At 37.0% G+C, this 19,296-nt stretch overlaps 1 protein-coding gene across 14 annotated transcripts in view; it reads right to left on the reverse strand.

Moving 5' to 3' along the window:
* Positions 1-19,296, reverse strand: part of SH3KBP1 (SH3 domain containing kinase binding protein 1) — a 209,163-nt gene that overhangs the window by 57,189 nt on the left and 132,678 nt on the right. For all 14 annotated transcript variants that reach the window (XR_014949879.1, XM_085559285.1, XM_085559354.1 and 11 more), the window contains one exon: positions 2,979-3,054. Coding sequence is in view for 13 of the 14 variants with exons in the window: in XM_085559285.1 (XP_085415411.1) it covers positions 2,979-3,054 (76 nt within the window). In the remaining variant the exon portion in view is untranslated. The remainder of the gene's footprint in view (positions 1-2,978; positions 3,055-19,296) is intronic.

Consider the following 19,296-nt stretch of genomic DNA (forward strand, 5'->3'; position numbering starts at 1 on the left):
CAACCAACACATCCCATTGCAGAGATTAGCCCATCTTGTATGTTCCAAGAACAGATGACACATTAAGTGCCTCACTGCTGATCACTGTCCCATCACATCAGAAAAGTTACAGAAAAAAGCAGACTGGAATCAAAGTGTTAGAAAAGTCAGCAACCATCACTCCTTGATGAAGCCCCAGGGGCAGAGAGTGAAGATGCTGCTGGTACTGCTTCCCCTCTCAGCTGGCCCTTTCTCAATGCAACTGCATTGTTATTCCTTATTATCAAAGAATAACATCATCAGTCATGGAAAGCAATCAGGAAAATTAAAAACTGGATTATTCCTCTCCCAATATAACCTCTGTTTAGTAAGTAACTAAACCATAACTTAGTCATGTAAGTAACTAAACCATAACTTAGTCTATGGATCTTCTGTTTCTTGCTACTTCCTTAGAGAATGGCACAGTGTCTGTTTTGTTCAGCAGTTAAAGACCCCATGAAAGACTGGGACATTTTCATCACAGGCAAAGTACTTGAGGTCCAAGGTGGAATGATACTTTTGTGCTGAACACATCAATTGGAACATACAGCATTTTTCTGAGACTGCAAACTTCCTTGGACTGAATCCTTTATCAAGCTTGTTTGTGGTAAAAAGTAAAAATTGAATTTTTGAGAAATGTCAAATACTAGACAGATTACAGTCCTATAATCTGTATATACAGCCAAAGTCTGATCATACTCCTTATTTCTGACTATCAGGCATTAACTTTATTATGAATAAATTATTTCTCTGCCTATATTAAACACCAAACCAGACTGAAGCATGTTTCATTTGCACTGAGAGGTTTTTCAAATTAAGTGAAGGACAACTTCAGCTGAATGAAATGTGTCTTCAATGATGTCATTTGAGGCTAAGAAAATTATATATAATTATATTACATCAGACCTTCCTATAGATGTGCTTCTCTTTTCCAAGCATGAACAGAGATGCAAAGAATTCTACTGAGGCCCCAGAGATTCCAGGAAAGATAAAATAATAAATAATGCAGTTTAGTTAAAATTCAACAAGATACTGTGCAAATTAGTAGCCCACCTTTCTCACCAACTCTGACAAAATGGATGTTGAATGAAGACAGCAACAGAAGAAAGACTTTTCTGGCCAAAAAGTGTCCACAGGAAATAACAAAGAGGTGAAATAAGGACTATCCAGAGCCCAAAAGTGTTGATGGAAAAGTGTCTCTGTCATTCAGAGATGCATCACAGTAGAAGATACAGTTTTCTAACCATTGGTCAGAAGGTTTCCATACTAAGTTTATAAATGTGAAAGTTTGAACCTCCCATACCCTGGGATGGGATTTAGTGAGCAGCTTCAGCTGTCAGAAGTATGAGCTGATGTGGAAAGGAGCAGCCTGGCTGCTACAAGGGTTAATGCTGCAGGTGGGAAAGCCCCTGGAGCACCCTTTCTGATGGCACCTGCACTCGGGTCAGCTGGAACTGCTCAGCCTGCAGGTTGGCAAAGGTAATATCAAAACACCTTCAGGAGGCTTCTTCTGCATTAACAGTTCACACATTTCTCAGTATTTCAAGTTTTCACTTCCTCAGGACAATTAAATTCCTGCAGTATTTCCCATTAGAGCCTGCTGGCATGGGGGCACAAGATAAGAGGATGTAGCAAATAAATGATTGTGGTGGGGCTAATGGACAATAACTCATAAAAAGCTCTTTTAAGCTGCTTTTGCAACTTTGAGCTGAAAACCTGTGCAAACCAGTTTGTAACCACACACTTTCCTCACTTTCCTTTTTCTGCTGATCCATCCTGCTCTGCTTTCCTACATATGTCTGTATCTGTTTCAGTTCTAAGACAAAATGTTATCTGCTAACTATCTAAAAGGATAAACATATCAGGAAAGATGGACTGTGCAATATTTAAAGAAAATCAGCTCTGTTATATTCAGCTTCTTTTCTAAGGTATGACTATATTATCTTCCCTCTTACTCTTTTCCACTAGAATCTGTAATATTTACTTGTAACTCTACATAAAGAAAATCAAAAGATGGGGAATATATATTTATGTTATTTGGTAAGCTAGTTACATATGCCTCCTCAGAACAGCATAGAGACATACCTGAAAGATTTAATCATTACTTTGTCATCGCTAATCACTGAAATGATGCAAAAAAGAACTGAAGGTCAGAGAATCAGAGAATAGTGTGGATTGGAAAGAAACTTTAGGATCACCTAGTCCCAATGCCACCTGCCATGGGCAGGGACACCTTTCACTATCCCAGGCTGCTCAGAGCCCCATCCAGCCTGGCCTTGAGCACTGCCAGGGATGGGGCAACCACAGATTCTCTGGGAACCTGTGTCAGTGCCTCACTATGCTCACAGTAAGAAATTTCTAACATCTGATCTAAACCTGCCCTCTCTCAGTTCAAAGCCACTTCTTCTTGTCCTGTCATACATTCCCTTGTAAAAATTCATTCTTCAGCTCTCTTGTAGGTCCCCCTGAGGTAGTGGAAAGTTGCTGGAAGGTCTCCCTGGAGCCTTCTCTTTGATTTCCTATACAAACTATACCATGCATAGTTTTATTTCTGCTACATAAAGAAATAAAAATAATTAAAATATTTTTTTAAAAAAGAGGAAAAAGGCAAGGGCATTCACAATGAGAGAAATTTTTCTATGACCTATATACAAGTTACAACCTGAAATCTGATCTTATTCAACTCTGATTAATTCCAAAGTATCCTCAAGGCTGAAAGTTGACCACATAATTTAACTTGATTTTTGGTGGCAGAAAACTTGAGGTAGGGTCACAAGAGCAAAAACAATTCAGAGGAATCTGTGAAACAAAACATTTTGTCTAGGTACTACCTACTCAGAGTTTATCTACCTGCATCCTGGCCTTTTTACATACATGACACTCTTTTAACCAAAACCAAAGAAAAGCATTCAGCTTGCTTTTAATAGCACAAAGTGCAAAAAAGAACCTATGAAACCTACTTTTTGTTCTGCTGTCCACTTCTATTTTTGTTGGCTCCTGAGTTGCTGTGGCTGGAGGTAATTTCTTCCCAACACTCTGAAAAAAAATAATTATTCTTCTTTAAAATTTACAGGTTCAGTAAAAGTTGGACAACATAAAAAATAATAATGGAAATACAAAATATAGGAGTAGAAAAGGGACAGTAAAGAAAAAGAGGCAAATTATAAACTATACTTTGTTACTGGGGATTAACTTTTTGAAAAATTATAAAGAATTAATAAAAATGTGATTCTTTAGTTTCCCTTTACTAATGCGTCTAACATTTTTAAATGACAACCCCTTAACACTTCCCTGAATTTCAGGGAAGACTCACAGAAGTTTCACTGGCAGATTGAATATTAAGCAATCAATGAAATGACTTAGGGAAAGGTGTTATTCAACACCAAAAGCAAAGCTGAAAGAGCAGAAAGGAACCCACTTGACTTCTGTTCATACAAGGAGTATTCATTTCAGTCATTCTAGACTGAGTGTGATCTTTATATTGACAACATCTCTTTCTTATTTTATTATTTTTTATGTCTTTTTAGCAAAAGTAACTAATTTACAGTGAACTACTATAATAAGCAATAACCTGCCTCAGCAAAGCTGAAACAATAAACAAATACCATCTGCCCCCACCAAAATAAAATAGAATAAAATCAGTGATATTCATCTTTATGTAACTTCCTCTATTATTACATGCATGCTATCCCCTCTCTCTCTCAGCTTGTCTCCCTATGAAGAAAGTTTTCTATCTTTAAAATCCTAGCACTGTGAGGATGAGAAAATAAGCCTAATTGTTTCTGAAAAGCCCTAGCTACCATTCCCTGCAAGGTCTGCACAAACAGCACAAAGCTCCTCCATGCTTTCATGACCTCCTGAGTAAAAGGGTAGAGACCAGAGTGCTGAGTTCTAGCCTTGGAAGTACTGAGTACCATAAGGACCATAAGAAAACACTGGTCAATATAAGAAGCAATAGGAGTAGAGCTCTTTGAGTAGCTGAACAATTCCAAGGTGTATAAAGAATAATACTGAGAGCTCCATGTTAATAATATGTAATAATATGTCAAAATGTATCTATGGAAAGGACTCAAGCACACACAGGAATTTCAGGCTGGTAAAAAGAGCACATAGGGAGGAAAGATAGTTCTGAGACCTGTGCACAAGACAGCCATCAAATCCATGTTGGCAGCAATGCAGACTACGAATGGCAATACCAAAAGCATCCCTTGAAATTTAATTTGCAGTTGGAAGAAGAAACACCTGACCTTCTGATGAGCTTATAACTCTACTCAAAATCCAGAGTTTGTGAACTGCTAAGGAAGGGAAATAAACAATAAAACTCTAGAGAACCTCCCAGATTATTTTCTGAGGTGGGAATTAAAGATAAGCTTTAGCTGAACCAGTGATTAGGGAGGTAACAGAAAAACAGGAGAGAACAGATATCTGCAAATTGAGAGAGGGCAAAGCTAAGAAAAGTTAATGACCTGGTTGTGCTGGAGAAGTTTAAAGTCAAGAAGGATGATGATAAATCTGAGATCTATCTGCAAAGCAGTGAAAATTGTACTAGAAGAGGTATAAGGAAGAATTTGAAGCTACCAGGCATTTGTAAATACACAGATAAAAGTACAGAATGCCTTCAAGATGAATGCAAGACTGGGAAGGCAGCTTCTGGTTCAGAGGCAAACAGGGCAGTTCAAGATAGCTGCATGTCACAGTACATGCTCAGTCATGATCAAACCTTTATTCACATTTCCGCTTCATGAAATTGTTTAGGAACGTGACAAAAACAGATACTCTAAACTGCACTGCAATAAAGACATGCTCACTAAAGGAATATGAAAACCTTTTAAATTAAGGGAGGTTTTGTTATTTTAAAGATCTAATTATTATGCAAGACCAATTAATTAAAGGAAATATTTTAGTAATTGTTTTGCTATACACGAATCATTGATTTTATGCCACAAAACCAAACACCATATAAAACTACAGCATGCTATAATTTAACAAGCTACAGATCACAACAAAAGAATCATGGGCAAAAAGGAAGATACTTGTGCATCCTCGTGAAAAATACATTATGCAAAGCAATTTCGTAATATATAGAAGCAGATGCAAGAGCAATCCTTGAAAACATTACTTCATCTATTCATTCAGAACAAATGCCTGTGCAGGTGATAAATTAGTATTGGGAACCAACTTGTGAACAGAAAAGGGAATACTATTCAAACAAGGCTGTTCTTTTATTAGGAGCTTAAGGAGGAAAAATTCAAATAATTTTTTGTGAGGGTTGCATAGGACCCACTCCAGTGAGAAGGGATTTGTTGTGGGACAGGGAGAGGAGAAGACAAGTGGAACTGATATTCTTTAATTATGAGGGGACTACACTCTGGGATTTCTAGGGATGAAACAAGCATCATTGACAGGAAAAAGGAACAAAAATTGATAATTCATGTAAATCTGGTTTCAGGTGGACCTCAATTGCCAAGGTGTTTTAATTGTCCTGTTAAGTGGTCCTAAAGGAGGTGGGGTTTAAAAATTATTTATTTATATTTCCAATTGGTCTACATTTGCATGGAAAATGTATCACCACTTTCTAAAAACACCTACATGAAACTTAATAGAGTACTTTTTGTTCATTAGGAAATACCCAAGATAAACTTTCCTCACTCTAAGAGATACTGAATCCTCTGTGATCTGGCAAATCTGATGGTTCTGCTATAACAGGCTAAAAGCTCATGTATAGCTAAGATTTGGAGACCCAGAGCAAGCATATCAGAGCCACCAATTTTTCTAACAAGAAAACAAAAATGTGAGATGGTGACATCTCCCATATAAGCCAGAAACTTCCCTGCTCTCTCTCCAACTGTTCTATGTCTCATACTCCCATACAGGTCAAATATCTACCACATTTTTTAGTGGTGAGAACAAAGGAAACTCAACTTGAAATTTTGCTGATCCAATACACATCTGCATGACACAGACTTTTCAAAAACAGTTACTACAAGATATTTTGTTGTCTTCTTCAGTTAAAAGCCCAGTGCAATTTATCAAAACCTTCACTTCTAAAAAAAGGAAACATGGGAGCAAAGAACACCCAATATGTTGAACTGAAGATTTCAGCATAATTTTTTCTCCTCCTTTGTTCTTCCTTTACATAAGAAGACAGTCCAGGCCCTTCTAGACACATTGATCTATGCTACATTGTACTGATATCCAACTCCAGCTTTGCTGTTAGTCTTTACCTGATTAATTCTTACCTATCAGGCTCAGGAAGCAAGCACATCTTACCCCTTCGGGACACCGGCACAAAACAATACTTAGAACTTGAAGGACTTTTTGGGAATTTAGACATTCCAAGTCCAAGAACAGGATCCTCAACCCTGTCAGCAATCCCTGACATCTCCCAGCATAAACTGTCTCACTTCATTTACCTAAATCTATCATGTTGTCAACAATGTTTGGAATTAAAAGTCAAATGAAGCATGAACCAGAATGCCCATAATGGCATCTCCCAGCAGTGGCCTAAATACCAGGCTGCAAAGACAAGTGAAGTTCTGCATTTTCTCTCGAAAGCTATCTTGGATTCTTGGCTGCAGAATGGGTTCATCACCAGCAAGAAGGGCAGCATATCAATCTGTGCCCTCATATTTCTAGCCCAGTGGTACAGAGACACTCCTAAAGACTACTGTGTCCATCTGTCCTCCCCCAGCATGCTGATTACCATAAATCCCTCTTCTAGGTGGTGGCAGTGAGCCTTGTTCCACTTACATTTCTCTGTAGATATCACTCTGACTTGCTCACTCCTGTCACACAAGAAAAACATGGTGGAAACAGTTTGTGTTTTCTGACTCCAAGCCTAGGTTGGCTCCCAACACAACAGAATATGATCAACAAAACAGGCAGAATCTTAATCCCACTATTTCTGCAAGGCAAGCATAATTAGATTATTTAGCTGTCAGACACAAATTTCGCTAATCTCCTGACAAGCGCATCCTAAACATGAAAAGGGATGACGTGCCTTCTTGCTGCAGAAACAGCTGATAAAAGCATGAAAAATCACCATGATTTGGCATTCAGATATTTGGAGGGATGAGACAGATTTAGCAGCAACCTGGCAGTGTTAATGCTTGGATGAATGAAGCCAATGGAAGGACAGTCCAGCACTAAATAACCAGTTCTGTGGGCCTCGATGGCATTTTGGTACACTGCAAATCTGTATCACTGCAGACCAGTTTCTTCTGCTACTGAATTAACAGTGATTGCAAAAATGGTTGAGGTGGCACACAGAATCAGGTAAATGGTATTACCTGAACAGTCTCATTTTCTTTCATTTATATATTTTGTCTCAACTGTAATACCTGTAACAGCAGAGAACAGCACAAGAGAAACAGAACACAAAATGGATAGTATACAAGTGAGTTTTTCTCACCTAAAGGTATGGTTGTTGTTCCCTACAACTATTGAACCCTGACCAGAGGAAGAAAAGTAAACCTGTGACCAATCTTCCTTCAGGATATTTTAGTATTATAAGTCAGGGTTTTCTGTTGTGGCTGAAAAGTGACTTGTATATTTACTTTCATTATTCAGGTCTAGTGTGTCTAGAACACTTAATCTGAAAATTCAAATTGAATTGTTATATGTGCACAGATAGGTCCATGCAGGAGGTTTTGTTATACTTTGCACCAAAGTAACATACTTATCCTTTGAGGCTCCTTTAACAATATAGGCTTCTTGAAGCAATAGCTTATTTACTCAGGAATAAAGAAAAAAGGATTTACTCAGCATCATTATTTATTTTGGAAAGTGTATTGAGGTCCGTATCCTAGATAAAATGTTTTGGAAACTGCTACTTGGAATATAATTCCATTAAGATATTCTTAAGGAATACATCAGACAATAAAGAATTCATAAAAATGGGCTGTATGAGCTAGAAACATTAAGCTTAACATAGTTTGTCAGTTTGAACAGTGATAATACAGCAATGTGCACTGGTGCTTTGTACAAGGGAGGAAAAGGCAGTTAAGTATCTTTTGAACTTTTAGAATTTCAGAAAACCTTAATGACTGGATCAGAGGAAAAAAGTGTCATGTTTCTCTGACCACAATACTTCCTCTTAACATTCACCTAAGTATATTTAGATGTGGCTTATATTAATGAGAATTTTCTAATATATAGCTTTATATGCAAATCCTGGGCCACTATTAGTGAGAGTATAAAAGCTGTAGCCTTCAATGTGTCTTTATGCTCTATTTTGTAACTGAGAACATTTGTTCACAAAGAAGCAGAAATGGTTATTAGAGTCTTCTAGCTCTGAAGTAACAGGACCATAAATGATCTCACTGACTATGTATAATGTTGGTGTTGTGAGGGAGAAGCCATATTAATTCTTTTTTTCCAATATTAATATTTAATATTGGAAAAAATAATATATAATAATTTCCAATATCAAATGCTTAAGGAATGTCATCAAGTCCTCGATCCATCCTATCTGTTCTGCTTTAAAATCCAAAAAAGAGACAAAACATCAAAACCTCAAAGACTTTCAGATGTCAAAATGCTCTCACTCTGTCAGAAACAAAATAAATGTCCAAGATCTCATTTTTTCCCATGCTACCAACATTCAGTTCCACATAAAGCCCTTTCTGTGACAGTATAATCAAGTATTGCTATCCTGAGGTTTCCCAAAAGGACAGAGTTAACACTTTTCTGAAGGGTCACCACATGGGACTTCAAAGAGGGTAATGGGAATTTTAAGAAACATTTATAGAGAAAACAAAAAGTCTTGCAGAAAAGTGAATGAAGCACCTGTCTACACATTTGATTGCCTCAGTCATCTACAGTAGCTTCTTCCTCTGTAACTACTTTCTTCACAGCTTTGCTTTGCTAAGAAGATTATCCATGTGCATGTACAATTATTTGTGTTTCTTAACACCAACTAGTTAGGTACATCTGCCCAATGCACTCCCAGCTAATTACAGAGAGACTCAGCTGCCAAAACTGCACACATTTCCACTGACAGCTCAGCACGAGTGGGTCCTGCTCAAAGCCTGGTGCAGGTGACATTCCCTTGGCTCAGAAGGGAAGGAAACAAAGACTGGTAAGGGCTGAGACCCCAGAGGCCTCAAGCTGGAAGACAAGAGCAGTAAATGGCCTGCCCACGTAGGCATGGAGAAAGAATCCAGGGAGATACTGGAAGACCCCAGATGATAATTCACCACTGGACCAAGAGGTGCATGCAGGGCACATGAACATCTTGTGCACAGACTGTGAGGGTAAAGGCCCAAGGATTTCTTTGTTCAGGGTCCCTCTCCAGAGGAACCCAGCTTGAGCTTAAAAATAAACCAACTCTGCCTCAAACCCAGGGTCCAAACTCTTCTTTAGTAGTTCTTGCCTTTATATCATCCAAAAGTTGAAACATGAACATCACTCAGCTCTAAATACCAGATGATGCTTCCCTAAAGAATGGTCCCTCTAACCACAGCATCAGATGTAGCACAACTCAGAGAACCTTTTAGTGGAATGTTTAGTAAATATTCCACAGAATGCAGACAACAAAGCAATTAAAGTATTTTAAGCTTCATATTACAGTTTCTTTTCTTCCACCTGACAACCTGAAAAGGGCACATTTTCACACTTTGTTCATATTCCAGCAGATTAAACACAGGTTTTGCCAATTGATGTCTATATTAGATGACACTTGAACTTGAATGAACATAGGCCTTCTGATTTATATTATATCTTTGTAAAGAAATAAGTTTTTTTTTTATTTTTTGAAAAATATTTTACCTGTGAAAGGCTTCACCCTTCTGCAGCAAGATTACAAACCCTTGTATTTAGATGCTGTGAAAGGCATATGAGCTCCTGGCATCTTTATTATCTGTCTAGACAAATCATCAATCTCTAAATAAAAAGTGATCCTCCAAATAAACATCCTCTTGCTACAAAGCAAAAGACTGAAGCCTTCATCCTACAGGAGCTCCTTGGAAAGGAACACAATTTCAGCCATCAGCATGACTCTTACCACAATTAACAAGTTTGGACAAAGCAGACAAGTCAAGAATGAAGAAGTGGAGGCCCTATAAATGCTCATGTACATCAGTCCACTGGGAACTGGCTACAACACCACCAGTGCTTTAGAGGAAAGCAATATTCAAGTAGTCAACAAGAATATGCTGCTTGAATGTTTGTTTCCAATGGCTTTTGGAATTAGCATTCATATGCAGAAAAACTAGAGGTATCTGGAGGCAAAATGCTTACCAGTGTTCAATTCAGAAGTTACTTCTTGAATACAAAGAAAGAAAAAGAAAGACAAGGTGTGTATAAAAATAGCATGTCAGTCCAAATGCTATTACAATACCTATTGCAGAGAATGGTAAACAGGTTGTGATTACATTACACTACCCTTAATTCACTTGGTGCCCTAGAAATACAGCACTGATTGTCAGAGCATCTTACAATTACTGCATCTGTCATCCACTCTCATGGCCCTGGAATCCAAGCAGACAAGCAAGCAAGCAAGTAAACAAAGCAAAGGAAACAGAACTGAGGCTCCTAGAAAAGGGAAATTTTAGAACAAAACATGATTTTTCTGGGGCTTTTTTTTCTGATTCATCACTGATGTTTATTCTTCTGATACAATTCTTTCTTACAGTTGACAAGAAGCAAAACAAGTTCTACTCATTGGTTAAAATGCTTAAACTACATCAAGTCTGAGAATACATTTTTGAATGCTTAAGGAATAGTGGCATTTTATTTTGATTAAAAAACATTATATTTTTCAAATTAACAATAACTTCTGAAATATTTAATAAAAGAAGTTACCGGTGTTTTACTTAACTACATCAAAAACTATTTGAAAATCTCATAAAGGGAAGTCCTTGAAAATCACCTGCTGGACAGAGAAGGAATTATTGGCATGTTTGTGGCAAAATAAAGAGAAAATGACAAGCCTGTACTACTTTTGGCATAGCACTGTGAAGGATTACATACTGAAGAAAAGGGAGGGAGAAAGGAAGGGCAGGATTATTTAATCAGTATGTGTTGACACTCTCTATTGGCTCAGAGTCTGTTACTCCAAAACTAAAGATGAGATTAAGTTCTCTGGTAGATTTTCTAGGTATGTATTTTCTTTAGGAAAAGTCACTAAGTCCGGCAATTAAACTAACTTTATTGTTTTTAACTTGTATTAATCAAATTTTATCTACTGAATATTTTACTCACAATTCCTTATTATTTTAGTGATTATTTAAAATGATTTCTTACTTAACCACCCAAAAGCTAAGAAATCTTAACATTTAAGGTTTCATACTACCCCTTGCTCTATTGTGACTTCACGAGCCTCACAGTTTACATGTAATCTGCTTATTCTTTTTAGTACAATTTCAGCTGGTTTTGTCACTGAGATGTAAAAAGACAAGATTTAGTGTTCTGATGTAGTTATTCAAGATTGAGTTAACTTCATTCAAAGATCAGCTGTGAGCCAGATGCCAGTCACTGCAGGCTTCCCGTTTGTCACTGGAAATAAAATAATCCCTTTAGCATGTAATTCATCTTTGGGATAAAGAAAGCTCCTGTCCTAATAATGCTTTTTAGTCTACAAACTATGAAGAAAGACCACTTGTAGCCTAAAAGCAACATCACAGACACCTAAATTCAATCACCAGAATCCCATGATAGATGCTATTTTAAAATATCTTTGTTGAGTAGTCCATGCATGTTACCTGCCATCTGCCCATATCTATCTGGATCTATATATCTACAGATTAGCAATAAATCTATAAATCCAGCTACCTAATAATGAAATAATTAAATAATGATGTTGTGGCATACAGTGTTGTCTTTATACAAGTCCTGTATTATCTTTTCTGTTTTGCATAGCCAATTCACAGCAATTTTCATTAAAACACACAAATTTTAAAAGTTCCTGGTTCTGGCTCCTGAAGAAGATTGAAATTGTAACCTCACTGAACATTCAAAACTACAATTGAGATTAAGAAGAGTTTACTGTTTATCCTTTAAAAATTTCATTAACTTGGATAAGTTAGCATTAAAAGACAGAAAACAAAGAGTTTTATCATGGTCATCAGTGCAGCTGTTCAGGGATCTAGATCAAGGCTCTTGTTTTCCACACCTTCCCATATGGTCCACCAAAGGGGAAAGACAGAAACTAAGTTCAGGTAGAAATAAAATGACACATTTGGAGGAAAAGTGCTATCTTAAGGCAGAAATGAAAGGATTGAAACCCATAGTTGTTAATACTTTGGAAAGTAATAAAGAGCAATGAGAAGGGCTATAAAAATGCTGCATAAATTCATCCAACACCTTGGCCATTGTGTGCAGTTCTCACATCCTTTGCCCTCACACACAAACCCCCTGATTTCTCAAAGGGACTGAAAAAGACAGAAAGTCACCAAGAATGATCAAACTTATGGAACAGATCTCTCATTCTGGGAAAAAAAGATACAGGTGACACAAGTCTATGAAAATCAGGAGAGCAGGTAGATAGGGAGGAGTCACTCATTTACTCTTCTGGTAATAAAAATTAAGGACTCACTCAACTCTTCCAGCAATAAAAATTTAGGGCTATCAGATGAAATTAGCAGGTGCCATATTGAAAACAAACAGAGGGAGGTAACTCCTTCCCACAGTGTGTGATCCAGCAGACTGGAATGCTTTCACAGGAACCACAGGTGCTAAAATGTTACACGCAATGAAAATGTGACTACTTGATTTGCCAAGGAACAAAGATCCATTATGGTTATTAATACAAAATTCAAAATTATTAGATGCTGTTAAGACCCCTTGCAGGAATTTCTTTGTTTGTGCAACCTTATCAACATCTTCCCTAGGCTTCCAGTACTGATCTCTAATGGAGGCACAACAAGAACCCAGACACAGTCCTGATCTGAACTACAGATTTCCCAGGATCTTCCAAGAAATATTATTCTTTAACATATGGAAATGGAATATTGAATACAGAACTCTTCAGAAAGTAAATTTAAATAAAGCAAAGTGATATCAAACCAAAGTGATAACTAAGGGAAACTTCAAAGGATTACTCTAACTCCTATCTCCCAGCCAAATATTATCAAACACACTAAGTTCTTCAGTTAAAAAGAAAGTAAAATCAGAGAGAGATCAAAGATATATGGAGAAAATAATTAGAAAAGCCTTCAAAATTATACAGTTCTCTGATAGGACACTACAGAAATTTTCAATGGAAATATTTCAAAACTAAGGAAGGTTTTATAGTATGTCACAGAAATGGAAAATCCACCATGAATCTAAAAGATTATAAAATTCAAATACTGGATTGACAGTCAGCTATTGCAATGAAAAAGACAAATCCACAGTACCGAAATGTATATTTACATTTCCTGTTTAGCCACTTCAAACGTGTTTTGACCTGTAAGGTGGATTATGTCCATCACAACACTACAAAGTGAAACCTTGTACAACTTACCAACCTCCTGAATAAACTCTGATTTATTTCCAGTCAAGCTGTCAGGAAGGGCTTTGATTGTTACCAGCTTTTGCTGAGAAACAACTAAAGACTTAAGACATCTTGAAATGAACAATATTTCAGAGTATGAATACAAACTGTTATCTCAGTGATGAAATGGATGTTTATGCTGAATTATGACTGTATAGTCCACTTCTTTGTAATTTATATTTCTGCATTTAGAGGAGTCTCAAACCTTCTTAGTGGGGAAGACTTCTAACTAGAGAGGCTGCTTCACAGACTCCTAACTTCTCATTTGCAATGACAAAACAACTCTTCAGCAATTTCTGAACTGCTTGAATGGAAAATTGCTTGTTCCTGTTTCCAGCTGTTGAGCTCCATTTAGAAATGACCTGAGCCAGCACCAAATGTCCCATCCAAGCACTAAAACTACCAGGTATTTAGGAGGCCATCAGTCTTTAAAACACATATGAAGAATATCTTCATTAGTATTATGCAACTCACCAGAGAAATCTATGCTCTCTGAAATAACATTCAAAGAAATAAGTAGGTAAACCATGCAAAGTTTTTGGTTTAACCTCTTGGATGGAAAAGGGAGTAGAAACAAAACCAGGAGCAGTGAAACATCATTTTCAGTAAAACTCTAGATAGCTTGGAGAGCAGAATAGTGCACATTTTGCTTTTTGCAGTGTAGTCCTCAGCTAAACCTCTTCTACCAGCAGGTACGTTCAGATTCTAAAGCTGTTCTAACTTTGTATTTTGACATGTTCTTAAAATTTGAAATTATGGGCAGGGAGGGGACTGGAGAAACTTTTTTCCTTCCAACATGCTTGATGTGTTGGATAGGAGAGAAACCCATATATCTTAACTTGCATGCATTAAATCATCAGTACTTCTGTAAAATTTGGACTCCTGACATTTGATGCTGTTGGGCTGTCAGTTTCAAACCATTAATGAACTAAAAATCTGCCTTCCTGAAAGGTTAATGGTGAGAAAGTGAACATAAGAGTTTAGATTAGATAGATGCTGCTGAAACAATTGGAGCGAGACATATTAGAACCACTGATGAGTAAAAACACTTCAGTAAATGAAATAAAAGGCAAGCACAGAAGGAAACCCACACAGCACGCTCCCAGCTGCCTGATCTCAAAGCTCTGGAAGTGTGCACATCAAAATGAGCATGATGAACAAGCTCGTTTTCGCTTTTCCTCAAGATGCACATTTGTAATGCCAGAAGGTGCTTTTGTATCAAAAGTATTTTTTTAAGCAGAAAGCCTTCTTTCTATCTGCTTTATTTTTTATTCTCCATTTTAACTTTCCTTCACATAAATGTAAAGGAAGTATGTGCCCTTGCTCTCTTTGTCATGAATTTTACAATTTGCAGGTTGCCATTCACAATTAATTTCTGTCTCTTCTAGGAAAAATACTTTAGTCAGTCTGCACTGAGTGAAAGAAATTCCTTCCTACTCTTCCAAGAGAACCATGCCTGTCTAGATTGCAGCTGGTAACTTGCATGATGATCCAGATTGCACCATCCAGTTTAGAAAACATGGTTATAAAACCTCCCTCTTTTACAACAATTATTGAACCTTACAACTGCTACATGAATCTCCACTTTCTTTTGCAGCAGTAAGGAAAGCAGTGCAGCTACTTCCATCTCTGAAAAGAATAAAAAAATCTATGAAAACAGTAAGCAGGGAATGTCTCTTCTTTAATATCATCCTCTTTAAAGTGGCAACAATATTTCTTCGCTCTTTTGTGAAAGTTATGATGTTGTCAACAAACTGACAAGTAGCTGTTCAATGACATTTTGCAGATTCAATTATTATAAACAAAAGAACAAACCCATACTGTCATGCAGATTATCCCAGATTTAGTGCTGACAACAAATATTTTTTCGATTTTGGAATTATACTTCTTCTTTTCTCCTCAGATTAACTTTCATTTTTTTAGATTTGGGGTTTTTCCCCTCACCTTACATCACTTAAATCAGAATTTACTGAGGAAGAATAGGGAGATATTTTTATTTTAAACACAGGGAAGACTGAAGAGCAACAAGTGACTCAAAATACAAATAGAAAATGACTTTTACCATGTGTTTCACGTTTTATCCAGCAAGTGCTTTAGGTACTGGGGCTGCTGCAGAAGAAAGTATCAGCTGTCCAGGTGGAGGGCTCTGCTCTTTGTGTGGCCAGTGTGTGGCAAAGAGCCCAGCAGGCAGCAGAACACAGCCACCAGCAGCCCCTGCTTGGCCACTGGTCACTGCTGCAGCAGGATTTCCTCCCCAGGAGCTGCCCTCTCTCCCTCTCCTTGGCTTTTATTGGGAAACTTTTATAAAGCACTTAGCCAACTAACTGTAATAATATGAGCTCACGTCGTGTTTAAGGACTATTTTAGAAACACAGAATGCAATGAACCTCCTATAGAACACACACACACAAAGCATTTGGAAGGCTTTTTAGAAATTAGCCTAGAGATTTTTTATCTTACGAAATGCTTGGCTGATCTACGATCCTTTCACACTCCTTTCCTCCTTCCTCTTTTCTTTATTTAAGGCAGAATAAAAGAAAGACACATGGTACATTTTAGGAGAAAAGGCAACTCAAAAATCTTGTTGCATCATTTCTGCACACAGCTTACTGACTTTTGCTGTGAAAAGCCAAAGTTGAGGGAAATTTACATTTTTGTACTAAGCTGCCAAAGTATCTGCAAATAATCAAATAGTTTACTTGGTATCTCTCCATTCAGCATTCCATAAAATTTTATAAGCAACAGTTGATTCTAGTTGTTTTTTTCGTGGAGGGGGGAAAAAAGGATAATTTCCATGTTGGTTTTATTATCACAATATAATTTTCTAAAACACTTATTCATATCCATTTTCCTCACTTAGACAAATAGCACTTCACACAGAAGAGGAATTAGTAAAGCTCTTCCTCTTTTTCCTGCCAAGAAGATTTACAGTTTTTTTGGTGTATTTAAGAAGGAAAAAACACGGGGTGGGGGTAGTGAATTTTCACTTACTAAGCAAACATTTGAAAGAGCAGCACATCCTAGAGACTTTAAAACTTGTCTTGCTTAACTCTAAACTTGTATTATTCTTTAGAGTAAGAAAATTGAAACCACATCATATAGATACAGAAAACACGTGTGCAAGTTTAATGGCCAAACAGGCCAAAAGGAAAAAATGCAAGCAAATAGAGCCAGGAGAGAATATGGTTTTCACACAAAAGTAACCCCCTATTCTAATATGGACCTCCATTGCAGGAATGGATTTCAGCATTCTCAGCACTCTTTCTCCTTCTTTTATTTTACCTACCCAGCATCTCCAATGTGTGCAGAAGAGCCACAGAACCCTACAGATGAAACCTGTGCTATGCAGAGTATATATTACGATACGTTTTAAAACAGCCACAGAAAGAAAGCCCCAACTAATTGTAAAATAAATACCTCCTCTCCCATTGTGAAGCCAAGCTGCCTTTCAGCAGCTTGAAGTGTCCAAGAAGAGTCCTGGAGTCCTGCCCTTGCCTTGCATGAGCTCAGCCAGAGCAGGAGCCCAGCCCTGACACTGACTCACGGGCCGGGCCATCCCCAGGAAACAAAAGTTCCACTTGTTTATTTCACAGGAAATCTGGACCTTTTCCTATCTCTGCTCACTCATAGCAAGAAGTTTCCTCTCCTTTCCAGCTTAGATTTTCCTGGCATCTTGAGACCACCAGCTAAGAAAAGCAAGGATGTGAGTGATAATTTACAGAGCTTTTGTGAACAGCCCAGGCAATAAATTTTGCAACTAACTCTATTGGCAAATGAGCTTATGACAAATTCTGAATGCATTGGTCTTTCTGGTGGGGGGGAAAAAAGGTTGAAATTTCATGTAACTTATGTCTTTTTTTTGTCCTTTGTTTTTAAAGAAAAATGCTCAAGAAACTGAAATATCTTCAACATGAAGCTCTGTTCCATTAAAATCTTATAAATTCTTAATGCTGTCTCCCTACAAACATTCAACTTTAAAATGTCTGAATAAGGTCAGGGGAGGGAAAGACACAGATGATTTGGAAGAAATTAAAGATTTAATATTTAAGCAAGCCACAAGATACTATATACTCTCATTTTCATTTGACTATTAAAAATAATCCTCAACTAGAAAAGTATAAAGAAAGAAAACATTTCAGAAAAATTCCACAAGCTAATAAAGCTAAATACACAACAAAAAACGAGGGCACAGATTTCACTTCAAAGGTTATATTCAGTTTGATTTACATTCATCAACCTTTTTATTTACGTAAATTTCAACGTGGTGTAAGTAAATTTCAAAGCAGGTAATTTTTTTTTGCATAACTATTTCTTCAATTTTTAAAGGTAATATGTTCTACGAATATCAGAAGTTATTTCATTAGAATTTCTTTATAATCTTGTCAGAGTTATTAAATGTAACAGCTCAGATGTAGTAATTAAAAATCAGAAATACTAACCAACAAAATCCAAATGGCGCAAGAAAGAAAAATAATTTTTTCTGAGAAACACTAGGACAGTTTATAAAACTGTTCATCCCCAAAGCCTTGATTACACTAATTTAGATATTTTCCTATCAATGTATATAAATTATTTTTGCTTCGGTAGATTTTATTGCTATTAATAAACAATTAAAAATTAATTATATTGTTGCCTTCTGAATAATTTTCTCCATACTGCTGAAAAACGAGACAAAAGTTCCTAGAAATTCAGTTTACATCTCCATCAAGTATCTCTGGAACTCAGGAAATCAGCCTTATTATAAGCTATGTAAGCAAAGCATTTTGGCATTTTTAACAATTCTTCTTTTAGAATGCCTGTTGGGGTAAAGGGCCTGGTAATGGTACAACTGAAATTCAGAGATTTACAGTGACTTGCAAGCTAATGATCACCAGCTGGATCCAGGACAACTTAAAACATATAGACTTTTATTGCCATCCCATTATGAAATAAAATTGCATTAGCTTAAATCTACACATCCTGTTTTTCTGACTGGAGCATCCTAAGATTTCCTAATCAAAACCATGACTGAAATAACAGGAGTTTTCCTTCCCACAGAGCACTCCTCCAGGAGAAATCAATCTGGCAGAAACCCAGTGCTGCACCCCAGGAGGACAGATCAGACCTTCCACTTTACTTTTAGGAACAACTTGTAGTACTATCAGTACTTCTTACACTACTCTGCTTCTATTTTAAGATGTTCTTCAAGCAGTTTGAGTCAGAAACAGTTGAAAATACTTTCATGCATATGTTTGGTGTGTTTCTTTCATACTGACAAATTTTTTCTGAATAAAGTCCAACTGTATACATGTAAAGTCTTGTGGCATGGACAACTAACTTGCAATTATTTAGAGTCAAATAGCTGCTTTAATTAAAAAAAAAAAAAAAAGCTTAATAAAACATCACAGGCAGCACAAACCAGCGTGTGAGTAACATCCTCTGCCAAAACCCAGTAGTGCAGGCTGATGTGTAAGCTGAACCATGTCATAAATACCTGGACAACTCTGTCCAGACAGCTTGAAGATTTTAGAAACCAAACTGACAGAACATGAAAACACAGATGGGATAGCACGGAAGGGAAGGAAGCATACAGGAGATCAGGAGTCACCCTTCACTCACATTGCACAGTTCAGTGACTCACCAGTCACTGCCAGCTGAAGTTATCAAATTTATACCTCTCTTTAAACTTAAATTTGCATCTCACATTATATTCCCTTAGTGCTAGGTCCTGCTTTGAGTCTGCCTCCCCAAAACAGGGCAAACTGCTTTTCAACTCTCCCCTGTCAATCTTAATTCCCCTACCTTTCCTTCTTATTCCTCCAGAA

The sequence above is a fragment of the Lonchura striata genome, chromosome 1, assembly GCF_050655825.1.
Source record: "Lonchura striata isolate lonStrDom1 chromosome 1, ASM5065582v1, whole genome shotgun sequence".
Classification (NCBI taxonomy): Eukaryota; Metazoa; Chordata; class Aves; order Passeriformes; family Estrildidae; genus Lonchura; species Lonchura striata.